Source organism: Eulemur rufifrons, chromosome 18, assembly GCF_041146395.1.
Source record: "Eulemur rufifrons isolate Redbay chromosome 18, OSU_ERuf_1, whole genome shotgun sequence".
NCBI classification, from domain to species: Eukaryota; Metazoa; Chordata; class Mammalia; order Primates; family Lemuridae; genus Eulemur; species Eulemur rufifrons.
The window spans coordinates 27,711,825-27,724,237 of NC_091000.1; the positions used below are offsets into that span (position 1 = coordinate 27,711,825).

The 12,413-nt window shown below is 37.0% G+C and overlaps 1 protein-coding gene across 12 annotated transcripts in view; it reads right to left on the reverse strand.

Annotated features, from left to right (window-relative positions):
* ELF2 (E74 like ETS transcription factor 2) overlaps positions 1–12,413 on the reverse strand; it is a 102,615-nt gene that overhangs the window by 17,407 nt on the left and 72,795 nt on the right. For 4 of the 12 annotated variants that reach the window (XM_069493598.1, XM_069493595.1, XM_069493596.1 and 1 more), the window contains exon 1: positions 5,749–6,004. The exons of the other annotated variants lie outside the window; for them this stretch is intronic. In XM_069493598.1, coding sequence (XP_069349699.1) covers positions 5,749–5,806 — 58 coding nt within the window. In that variant the 5' untranslated portion in view covers positions 5,807–6,004. Of the gene's footprint in view, positions 1–5,748; positions 6,005–12,413 lie in introns of those variants that run through there. 12 annotated transcript variants of the gene reach the window in all.

The window sequence follows — 12,413 nt, forward strand, 5'->3', positions numbered from 1 at the left end:
TACAAGCAAGGATTGAAAAATAAAATTCCTTATCTCTTACTTAAAACCTGATTTACTGTTATCTTTCTAGATGTGCGTATGAAATTTATGGGAGGGAAAAATAAGCAACTCATTTTAAAAATAGAAACAATGAAGCTACTAAAAGCAATTTGACAGGTATCATTTTCTAGTTAACATTAATAGTTGGTGTTGCTGGTCAATACTCCTTGAAGAAATAAATCTATTAAATAAATTTTAAAACCTATTTTATTTTTAATTATAGCACCAAAAATAAAATTTGCTTATGCTCTCATTCACTATCAATAAAAATCTTCTTGTTCCATTTCTATCTTTCTAAATCAACCAGTGTTTGTATGGTACTGTAGACTATTCCAGACACACTCAACAGCTGTTACAAAATACCAAACTTGGTAATTAAGTCTGACAAGAGGCATACCTCTCAGCTTTGCATAAGAGAATGCTGGCAATGGATCTAGTTCATAAAAATGTTCTCAAGTCAAAAATAAAATTTAGTAGCAATTTGAGAGCAATGGAAAAAAATCATAAAACACTTCATTAGGTGATAGTGGTATCCCCTACAAGGAACACCATAAACTAATATTACAAGGTCTTCACTCAACTATACCTGATTTACCACAGCTTATCCTTTAATGCCCTAAGGGTATAACAGTAACAGTGAATGAAGAATACAAAAGAATGCAGTGAAAAAGTGAAAAAGATAAAGGTCTGGAACACTCCATCTTTACCTTTTTCCCCCTTAATCTTCTAATCAATAAAACTGCATTATAAGACATAAAAAGGAAAAAGAATCAAAATTCTTTTCTAAACCAGAGTTATCTGATAAAAATATAAGCCACATATAAGTTTAAATTACTTGTTTTTAAATTTAAAATTAAAATTCAATATAATTAAAAATTCAGTTTCTCAGCCACAATGCAACTACTTAATGGCCACATGTGGCTAGTGGCTACCTTACTGAACAGTGTAGACCTGAACAACACTGCAATCTAGCTATTCTCAAACTTTTCTTGGTCAGAGAACCCTTTTACACTCATTACTAAGGACCTCAAAGAGATTTTGTTTATATAGGTGCTATCAAAAGATATTTATCATATTTGAAATTAAAATAAAGAAAACTTTAAAATATTAATCATGTAAAATAAACCTGTTACTTGTAAACAGAAATATTTTTATGAAAAATAACTTATAGCGAGTAGCTTTTTTACATATCTGTAAGTCATTTTAATATTTGATTTAATAGAAGGCAGCTGAATTCTTTCTCCTCCTTCATTCAATCTGTTGGAGTATCACACCACATAGCCTCTAGAAAACTCCTCTGTACACTAGTGAAAATAAAAAGGCAAATAATGTCTTAGTATTATTATGAAAACAGTTTTGACTTCATAGATCCCTTGAGAAAGGCTCGTAGGACTGCCAGAATCCCCAGATCAGAGAGAGTGGTTTTTGAGACACACAGCTGTAATTTATCATCAAATGTAATTAATAACCACCAAATTCTATCCTCATGTTTCTGTAAGTTTTAGTTTCTATACATAAACATCAGTGTATAGATGAAAAATTGATTCCATTTCTATAAGTGAAACAATATTTGTCTATTCACAGATAGAGGATTTCTTAAAAAGCTTTTCGCAAGTATTTCTTTGCATCCTTTTGAATATTTAAGATATAGATAACACAAGGAATAATTTTAAATAATTATCAAGAATACTCTGCTACCTGCCCTTCTCCACAAGCCAAATTTGCTTCTAAAAAAATTGTTTTATGTTAAATTACCCTGATTGACTATTTACACACTGATGTTACTCTATAACTCAGTTTTTACATAAATTTTAGTACTAATGCTGCAATGAATTCTGAAGAGTAATTTCTTAAACATATTTTCAAATACATTTTTTAAAAAGAAAATTAATGCCATTCCTCCACTTTCATCTTAACATATGCTTCGTATTTTCACATACTGCTAAATTTTTTTCAATTTGATGATCTTTTCAAGACTGATACTAGATATCCCAATTTACAGTAAAATCAGAAATGAGATTTTCAATTTCAGATTTCACAATGAACTTTGACAAAATAGATTCATTTTGTCAATGAAAATATTTAGGCTAAATTTCCAGAAAAATTTCATCTTCATTTAATAACTGCATTGTAGAGCAAAACTTCTGGTGTCCTTATCTCTCAAATTAATAAAAAGAAAAATACAGAAAAAAGTCAAGGAAAGTATTCTTGAGAGTAAGAAGGCAATATATTGAAAAGTCAAAATCTTCCAGAAAATCTAGACAGTATACATACAATACTTTCACAAAAATATTAGGAAAGTAACAAAGTTAGACATTTGTTTTTCCTATATTAAGCTATATGTACTAGATACAAGCCTAAATCACTAAATAAAATATATCATAGACTTAAACATATAGAGATAGCCTCAAGTTCCAATTTGGCACATATTTATATTTTTAAAGATTGGCTAAAATAAATTAACCTCCCAATTACATAACAATCTTATGGACACACATTCACTTACATGGTGTAATGTAAAAAAATCCAAGAAAATCAAAAGTCTTAACTTTCCATTAAGGTTTCTGAGCCACTTATTTTAGAACTTTAAGTCACTGGAGATCATCCAGTCAACTCTGTTCTCTTACAGAAAATGAAGCCCTAAAGAGGTTAAGTCACGAGCTAGTTCAGTTACAGCTAGATATAGAACCTCAACTCTTGACTTCAGGGCCAAGGCTCACTCTCATACATCATGTTGCCAACGAAAGTTAAGTATGTCAAGTCTTTACCCCGAAAATACTTTGCATGTTAAAGTGACAGTGATTTTTAATAAATAAGCTTTTTATTTCATCCATTACTCAAACTTCTGACAGCATAAATACTGATAGCTAAAAGAGTGCATATATATGATATTTAACCTTCTAAAGGAGGAAAATAAAAGTACAAGAACATCTTCTAGTACCTTAACATGTAACAACAGTGATAATATTAAGTGCTTTTATATTTGCTTGGAAAAAAGTTATGCTAGCAATATTCAACTCAAAAGCTTATCTCCTCTAGAAGTTTTCACAAATATTGGTCATTCTACACTAATCATCAACCCACTATAGCAATCGCTTTAGCTATTTTTTAACTTATAATTATATAGATATTCACCTGTCTCCTCAATTGTACTGTAAGACCTTTATGAGAAAGAATTCTAACACTTGATGACTTCCCTCAAGGAGATTAAAAGGTATTCTGTCCATTCTACAAATACAAACTTTACAAACATTACTCTCTCAATCCCTTGGGAAATTGGCAACAATAAAAATTTAGAATCATGAATCTTAATTTTCTGGGCCATCTTTCCTCCCCAACTTTTAACTCACTGAATAAACCTTGGGAAATCAGCAAACCTGTCTCAAGTTTCCTAAAATAGGGATTTTAAGGGAGCTTCCGATTACATGAACATGATTGAGGAATAATTTGAAATTATATGGAAAACATATTTCTATGATCATGACAGAACTTTAACTGTAAGATTTATATGTACTAAAGAAATGCAGTAAAGCTGGAAAATGGCATTTAACTTTAAAAAAAAAAAAAAAACCTTATCAAAGAAAGACAAAACTTTTGTATTTTCAGACCCAAGACAGTCTACGTATACAGCTACTCCAAGCAAAATATCTACAGGTCACATTCAGTTTCACTGATAATTACAAAAGCTTATGAAAAAAATATCTTCCACTGCAAAGTTAAGCCTTCTTACCTTTACAGTATTTTCAAAGCTCTGACTGCAAAGGCATTCTAAGGTTCTCTACAAGTGTTCACAATCACTGGAAACATCTCTTGAAATGTACAAGTTCAACACGCACAGCAGTATCACTGACCCAACAATTCCAAGTATCGTTATTACCAATAATATAAAACCAAAAATTCCATCCCTTAATTCATATTAGGATATTAATGGACTGAAAATATACAAACGAATCAAGTTCTTATTGTGCTCTGCCTCTTACTAAAACCTAAGTTCTTAATAACTGTCAAACGTGTTTTAATCACTACTCAGTAAACTATATGTTTCTGTAGAACCTTTGAAACGCATACTATTACATTTTAGAGAATAAAAGGCTAGTCACCACTACGTATTATACAATAATACGGTTATATTATTCCAGACTTTATGTGAACTTAAAGTTCTTCCGTTAAATTCAGAGATACACGTGTTCATGATTTTCCCCAAGTGACCTGAATCACAGTTTCGCCAGCCAAACTACCAATTTCAAGTCCCCCACCCAAAAACAATGGATGGAAAAGAGTGTAGATCTTTTACAGCATGACTGTTAGGTAAATATGTCTCATCTTCCAATTCCCATCGATGGCGACACGAAATAGAACCCGGGGAAAGGAACATGTATGCTTATTACTACATTAAGTAAACAGTATTCAAGCAGTGCTACACCGATCCAGGGCCCTCACTGCGCTGTCTATTAAGTAAAGCTTCTTTTTCCATGTAACTTAAGTCCGTGCCCTTCCGCTGCAGCAGTGGCGCTGCACATCCCCCACCCCTGCGGCCACTTCCGTGTTTACACTCCTCTTCCCTCCAATTCCATGCGTACATTGTCAGCTTCACTCCCGCCCAATCTTCATTGGCCCAGCGCGGCCCCTTAGTCCCGCCCCCAGAAATCAACGTTCTTATTTGGAAGATCTCAGAGAGCAGATTGGAACCAGAGGCCTGTCAATCCCGACGGTTCTGTCCTCTCCGAGGAGCTTCCGCTGTGGTGGGAGGTTTGGGGGGGAGAGGGATAGGGGGCAATTCCGTGCTGAGACTTCCCTAGGGCCAAGACTCCCTCCCTCCCTCCTGCCTCACTCCCTCACATTCACCCACTGTTTACAAAAATAAACGTTGTTCTCTTACGCCCCAACGCTCCAGGTCAGGGGTACAAAATACATTCCGTGTCCTTCCCATTCTCCCCCTTAAAAAAAGCAACCCACGAGGGAAAGGGCATAAACCTAGTTCCTTCACAGCCACCCGTAAGATGAGAAAAGGGAGGCGGGCCCCTGAGAGAAACAACATTCCGGTTACTCAAACATTAAGTGACCCTTTCCAGAACCGTTACTCCTGAGGCTGCATACCGTGGGGACGTGAGGAGGGAGGGTCAGAGCATTTTTTTTTTTGGCGGGTATCGGTCCACCGGACATCGCCGGGGGCTGTCTCGTCCATGCGGAAGTCACGGAATTGTGGACGAAGTGTGAAACGAGAACGGGGCGGGGGTGGCGAGCGTTCCCCGGAGAAGCCCGCCGCCCACGACCACGGGCAGCAGCGGCCTCTCCGGCCAGACAGCGTGGCAGGCGCAGCCGAGAGACAACAGCCGCACTCACTTCCTGGTTCCTCAGCAACTGGGGTGAAGCGCACAACTCGTCCGCCCCCGAGTCCCCAACTTAACCGCGGCTCCGTTCTCCAGCACCCGCTGCCAGCGCTCCGCCCGGCAGCTGCCGCCGCTGCTCGCCTAACCCACCCTGAAGCGACAGCGCCGGATTCGAGGCAGGTTACTCTCCAAGGTGATCACTTCCTGATTCGTCGCCTCCATTACTTCATTCACTCCCCCCTTTCCCCCGGCCGCCCCAGTGACTGTGAGGTGGACACTCTGCCCCCTGCACAGACCGCTACAGGGGAGTCACCCCGCCTTCTGTGCACCCCCTATCCTGCTACACCGATGCACAGGAGAAAAGTTCCCCTGTTCTTACCGGCCCGGATGAGCAGATCCAGCTGGTTCGTGGGTCCCTCATGCAGAGACGTCGCCATGTTTATCCCGGGGCTGGAGCTGCTGCTTCACATTGACTTACACCGTGAGCAGCGGCAGCGGGGGAGGAGGCGGAACCCGCGGCCGGAGACACACGCCGAGCGACCCACACACACTCACGCACTCGCACACACTCCGACGCCCGGATCCTTGCGCGTCCTCCGACAGGAAGCCGAGGCCGGCCCGCCTCCCGCCGCCGGGCTGAGAAACCCCACCACCTAACGGCAGGGGCAGGGGCGGCGGCGGCGGCCGCCCCAGCTGGCAACGCGATCCTTCCGCCCCGCGCCCAGACAGGAAGTCCCGGACGCCCGCTCCGGCGAGCGCCACAGCCCGAGGCGAGAGAGACACCTGAGGCTGGGAAACTGCTCCCGGAGCCGCGGCGAGCACACAGCCGCTCGGCGGGAAAAGGCACATTTCACGCTCTGCGGAAGAAAAGTCTGCAATTGTTCCCCCCTCTGGAAAAGAGCCATAAATCGTGTTTTCTTCCTGGAAACGATCTAATACCTAGTCCCGCAGCTGTAAATAAAGGTGGCTATTTTAACTTGTATTGGCTTTTTCAAAGCTTATGCAACATGTAACCAGTTTACCTGAAAGATGTGCACTTTAAAACATGAACACCAACAAAAAAGTCATATCTAGAAAATATTCTAAAAGCGTTACTTGGAAAGTAAAGAGCTCCCAACTACTTTCTGAGACCGACTTCGTCTTTTCCCTTTACAGAAGTGCCAAAGAGCACACTAAACAGGTATTTAGTAAACAACAGAACACGCCAACCTCTGGGAAATTAAATTAGGCTCCTCCAATTTGCTAGTCATGAAATTCATGTACCCTTTCATTTCTGTTTGGTTTCATTTGGAAACGAATGTATTCATTTATGTCGTCATCTACGACAAAAAATATTTTTTGCTAGAAACTAACGTTATTACAAATAAAGTACATATTAAAATGCATGGGAGAGGGAAATAAATGGCCAATTTAGAGTCTATAAATTTTTTGAAAACAGGGAATCAAACCCATATAGTTAGGAATGAGACTTCATCAAAACAAGAAGATGCTTCCCTGGTTTCAGAATTTTGCAACATAAAAATTGTTTGAAGCAAAATGTTACCCTAACGTTGTCTGTACACAAAACTTACATAAAACAGTGCCTCCTACAGATTAAGTGTTCACTAAGTATTTGCTGAATAAACACACAAAGGAGATTTGGCAGTTGCAAATTTTAAATAACAAGATAACATAACTTTTATGGTCTGAATTAACTGAACTGTGCTGGTAATCTAGAGAAAAATTTGTTTTCAGTGGTAATATTAATGCAGTATTATTTCATAAAAGTTTGTGCAATGTCAGTGCAGCATCAGAATGGATTTACATAGCCCATGACTACTTTTTCTCATTTCTCCAGGTATTCTCTTGGTCTTTTCTCCCAGCCCTATCACCAAGATCCCCACCCTCCCCCCCAAAACTACATGCCATTTCCAAAGTACAACTCCCCTTAAAGCAAATGATTTCTTCTTGAATTAGGTAAACCTGCCATGTATGGGACAAAATGAACTAGATGGTAGCTTTTTTTATTGCCAATTAGTTTAAAATAATCATCATCCATTGACAGGCAGCATCTTAAAATGGTAGTTTCCATGTGGCAGATGAGGATACTAAGGTATGTAATTGCTGGTTTTAGGAGGATCATTGAAATTGATAAGAAATCTGAATTTCTTCTCCTACCAATCAATAGTTTTTCATGTATTGTTTAGAAGAGAAAAGAGTAATGTAAACCAAAGTTTTATTTTTGTGTAGGTGACAGAGCAATGTGGCTCAAGAAGAATGTGGGAAAGAATCAGTTAAAAGCTTTAAAGCCTGATACATAACTTTTATCTTACCATTTGTTTTTGAAATATAGCTTAAGAACTGAATAGTGTACATATATGTATGTGTGTTTATATTACTCTCTGTACATCCTGTGTGTACCTGTCAGCTTTATATTTTAAGCTCCAAGAGAACAGAAGCTCTATCTATTCCTGCAGAATACTCAAGTTATTTTATATATATATGCACATACACAGAAATTAATGCAGCAAGACTGGAAAATATTCCCATACTGTATATTTAAAGCTCTTATAAAAACACAATTCTCTGGGCTTTAACGCAATTCTGCCTTGCTAATTACTGTAACTAGGCTTTCAAAAGCCACCGATACTTTTTAGAAAGCAATAACACTATACTGGGAATATAAGGGTAGGTCACTGCTGGAAATATAAATTGGTACAAACTTTCAGCAAAGCAATGTGGTGTATATTAAGAGTCTAAAAGAGGTTCATATTTTCTTTTTTTTTTTTGAGACAGAGTCTCACTCTGTTGCCCAGGCTAGAGCGAGTGCCGTGGCGTCAGCCTAGCTCACAGCAACCTCAAACTCCTGAGCTCAAGCGATCCTACTGCCTCAGCCTCCCGAGTAGCTGGGACTACAGGCATGCACCACCATGCCCGGCTAATTTTTTCTATATATATTTTTAGCTGTCCATATAATTTCTTTCTATTTTTAGTAGAGATGGGGTCTCGATCTTGCTCAGGCTGGTCTCGAACTCCTGAGCTCAAACGATCCGCCCACCTCGTCCTCCCAGAGTGCTAGGATTACAGGCGTGAGCCACCGCGCCCGGCCAAGGTTCATATTTTCTGATACAGGAATTTCATTTCTGGGGCCTAGCCTGAGAAAGTAATGAAGACATTCAATGGATTGTTCTATTAAAAATAACTTGTTTGAGGAATTTTTAATAATGGGAAAATATTAAAAATATAAATGTGGCAGGATTTAAATATATATATTTTTCCATACCAAATGACTCAAACCATGTAGTATATATGAATATATGCATATAAAATGTGCATATGTATATGCATGTGTACATACATACACACATCTGTGTTTTTCAAGTCTTGACAACTGAATAGATATTTATAAGCAGAATTTTAAAAACTGAGTAAGAATAGACAGTCTAATATGGTAGATACTTTAGAGCAAATTCATATTCTGCTAATAATATTAGAGAACAATATCCCTTATATCAAAGTTACTGCTGTATCCTAGGAGAGGGAAAAAAAGGTAAATAACAGCTAACTTGTTATTATTGAATGCTTACCAAATAAAAGCCACTATACTAAATGCCTTGCCTTAATTTTTTTCACTTACTCAACTTTCCACATTCCTATGAAATTGATATTATTGTGCTCATCTTATAGATGAGGAATCTAAGGTTCCTTGCTCAAAGTCAGAGTTAATGAAGGGCAAGACCAGGATTTGAACCTAAGCACTAACACTAGGGCCCTTACTCCCAAACGCTTCCCAGAAACCAAAGTAACCAAGCTTGTTTATCTTTTACAATGCATTTTGTTCCATACTGACTTTCTTGTTCTCAAATTCTTCCATATTCCTCCCTTCAAGAGGTGGAGCCAAATTACTTCTAACAACTAGAATAAAACTGAAGTGACTGGGTCACTAGCTCTTGGAGGAAGCCAACTGCCATGTCTTGAGTACACTCAAGCAGCTCTGTGGAGCTGGAACAATAAGGCGAGAAACAATGGCATCCTACCAACAGTCCTGTGACTAAGCTACCTACAAGAAAGACCCTCCAACTCTAATAAAGTTCACAGATGACTGCAGCCTCATTAAAGACCCTGAGCCAGATCCATGCAGCTAAGCCACTCCCCAATCCTTAACCTCAAAAACTGTGTGAAGTGCTAAGTGTTTGTTGTTTTCAGGCGCTAAATTTGGGATAATTTGTTAATTAAAGATAATCTGTTAATTAAAGATAATTAATACATTTCACAGCTTAAAGGAAAGGGTAAGTTTGTAAATGACTTCCAACTTTTAACTACAGAATCCTAAGCAATTTTTTTCATTTGTTAATTCTTTATAGTCTGGGCATCAGCTCTTTCAATCTCCAATCACTGCATTTTGAAAATGTCTTAATAAAGATAATCATTATAATTGAAGTATAACTAAAAATAATTAAATATTCTTGGCCTTTTTATAGAATTCATATGCCATTGGCCACAAAATGTTCACCTGTGCTAATTGAATGGTTTTATGGTCCTGTAGTAACCAAGATGAAAAATTCTTGAGAGAAAAGTAAATACACAATTATTTCTAATACCATGTAGGTTTTTAATGTTTTTATTTTTATATCACTCTGATAATTTCACTTGTATTTTTTCTTTATCTGGCATAAAGAATCATAAAATGTTATGATTAGAAGGGAGCCTAGAGATCACATAGCCTAGAGGTTTTCAAAAAATCAAGAACCTGAACATCATGACCTCTTTTCCTTGGCTACTGTGAATTGTATATATTGTTTTAAAACCCAACTATATAATGTGTGCTCTATCAGATGGTATGTTATGCTATCTTATTCTAATATAAACAAAGGGCAACTGGCTTTAGAATTTTTTAAAAAAAAATTGTGGGTAGGAATAAAAGGGAGGGGACATTTTATGACAGTTTCCTATTTTAGTAACAACAGCTCTTTGACCACCAATGGTAGAGTTACTTGAGAACTGCTGAATTAGTCCAATCCCCTATTTTATACATAAGGAAATTTTTAAAAAGATCACAGAGTGTCTTATGACTTCAAGGTCAAAAATCCTATGAAATAGTTTTCTATAAAATGTGGAAGTTATAAAATAGATGAAAAGTTAAATCCATTTAACTACTGTTATATTTACATATTGTAAAATGCAAATTGGTTGATGTTTTGCTTTTTAGTGTCAAAGGTAAAGCAATGGGAAGTGTCTTTCTGAGAAATTAAAAGATAAAAATGGAAAAAAATATTTTGAGCTGTGACTGGGGTGGGAGAACAATAGGAGGAGGTCAAATGGTCTAAGCTTTTCTCATACAACCAAACTAACAATGAAATTCAAAGCTGGTGTGTTGGGCATGTTTTAGGAGAAAAAAGGAATCAGTAAAAATAATCTATAAGAAAAAATATGTCTGTAAGGGAAAACAATCTGGAATCAGGTTATTATAGAAGCATTAAGTTCAAGATTAGAAGATAGATAATAGTTACAGAAGTGCAGTGTACAGATTTACAAGGAGAAAAGATTATTTCATGTTTTATACTACTGTTTAAATGTCTATTTGAAATTTTTATATTACTGATTTGTTTTAATTAATAATCGGGTTTTACAAAATAAAGATGAAGATGTTTGAACCCATAGTCACAAATTCACTCATCTGTTCAACAAGTAATTATCCAGCACTACTTTGACCAAATTTCTGTTATAGGTGTCTACTACTGGTAACACTAAATTATGTAACAAAGGAAAAAAATTAAGCTTTCTCAAATCACACAGAACCTCCCACCAAGAAAGTCTTAGTGACAATATGATATACAAAATTGCTTATACATGAAATTTAATAATAGTGGATATATGCTACATTTTAGACTACCACCCAAGAAAGTTAAATTATTTATATGCATAAAAGTCATCATAAGCCATAATTTTTTTTTTTTTTTTTTAAAAGACAGGTATCACTCTGTCCCCTAGGCTGCAGTGCAGTGGTGCCATTGATCATAGCTCACTGCAGCCTCAAATTCCTAGGCTCAAGCAATTCTCCCATCTCAGATTTGTGACCAGCTGAAACTACAGGTACCTGCCACCATGCCTAGATAATTCTTTTCATTTTTTGTTTTTTTTTTAGAAGCAGGTCTCTCTCTGTTGCCCAGGCTGGTCTTGAACTCCTGGGCTCGAGCAGTCCTCCCGCCTCAGCCTCCCAAATCGCTGGATTACAGGTACAAGCCACTAAGCCCAGCTAAAGCATGAATTTTTAATAAAGGTTCACAAAGGCAAAATTGTATTAATGAAATGTGCATTTTACTGAGGAGAAGGGCATGGTTATTTTTAGATTCTCAAAGAGGTCCATGACCTCTCAAAGTTATTTTATCATAAGTTTTCCTATTAAATGCGTAAAAGCATTCATTTTAGGGCATGGACCATGAAAATCCTATGATGAGTAAGGGCCTAGTAGGTACTACTTTTGATACATACTTAGCTTAGCTTAGGTGTGATTTGACTTAGGTTCATGTTTTTCATTTTACTTAAGTTATCCCTGGGCAAGACTCCTGATTCTTCACTTTATGATTCATAATAGACAATCCACTCCTTCCAATTCTTAGAAACCACTCTTGGAAGACTGTCAATTAATTATTGCAGGTAATCTTTTCTAATGGATGTTAGATAACTGTTTTAAATAGCACTTATTAAGCACCCATATGTGCATGACACTCTGCAAAGTGAGTTAAAATAGTTAACAGTCTCTACATTTTAAACATTTATGACTACTGATTTCAAGGGTTTGGGTTCTTTATTGTCATCAGAGAATGTGTAGTATCCTGAATACACGAGAAAAATTTTTTGCAATTCCTATGAAACTTTAAAAGGGTCAGTATATGATTCTTGTTTAGCATGTTTATGAAAAAAATTTACAACAGAATTTTTAACTAAAATATATTAGAAATGTAAGTCAAATTTCTTTTTATTTAATTCCAAAAGGAATATTTAGATTAACTAATTTCTTCCTCTCTAATAATACCTTCTACAAGCTCTCCATTGAAAAATTCT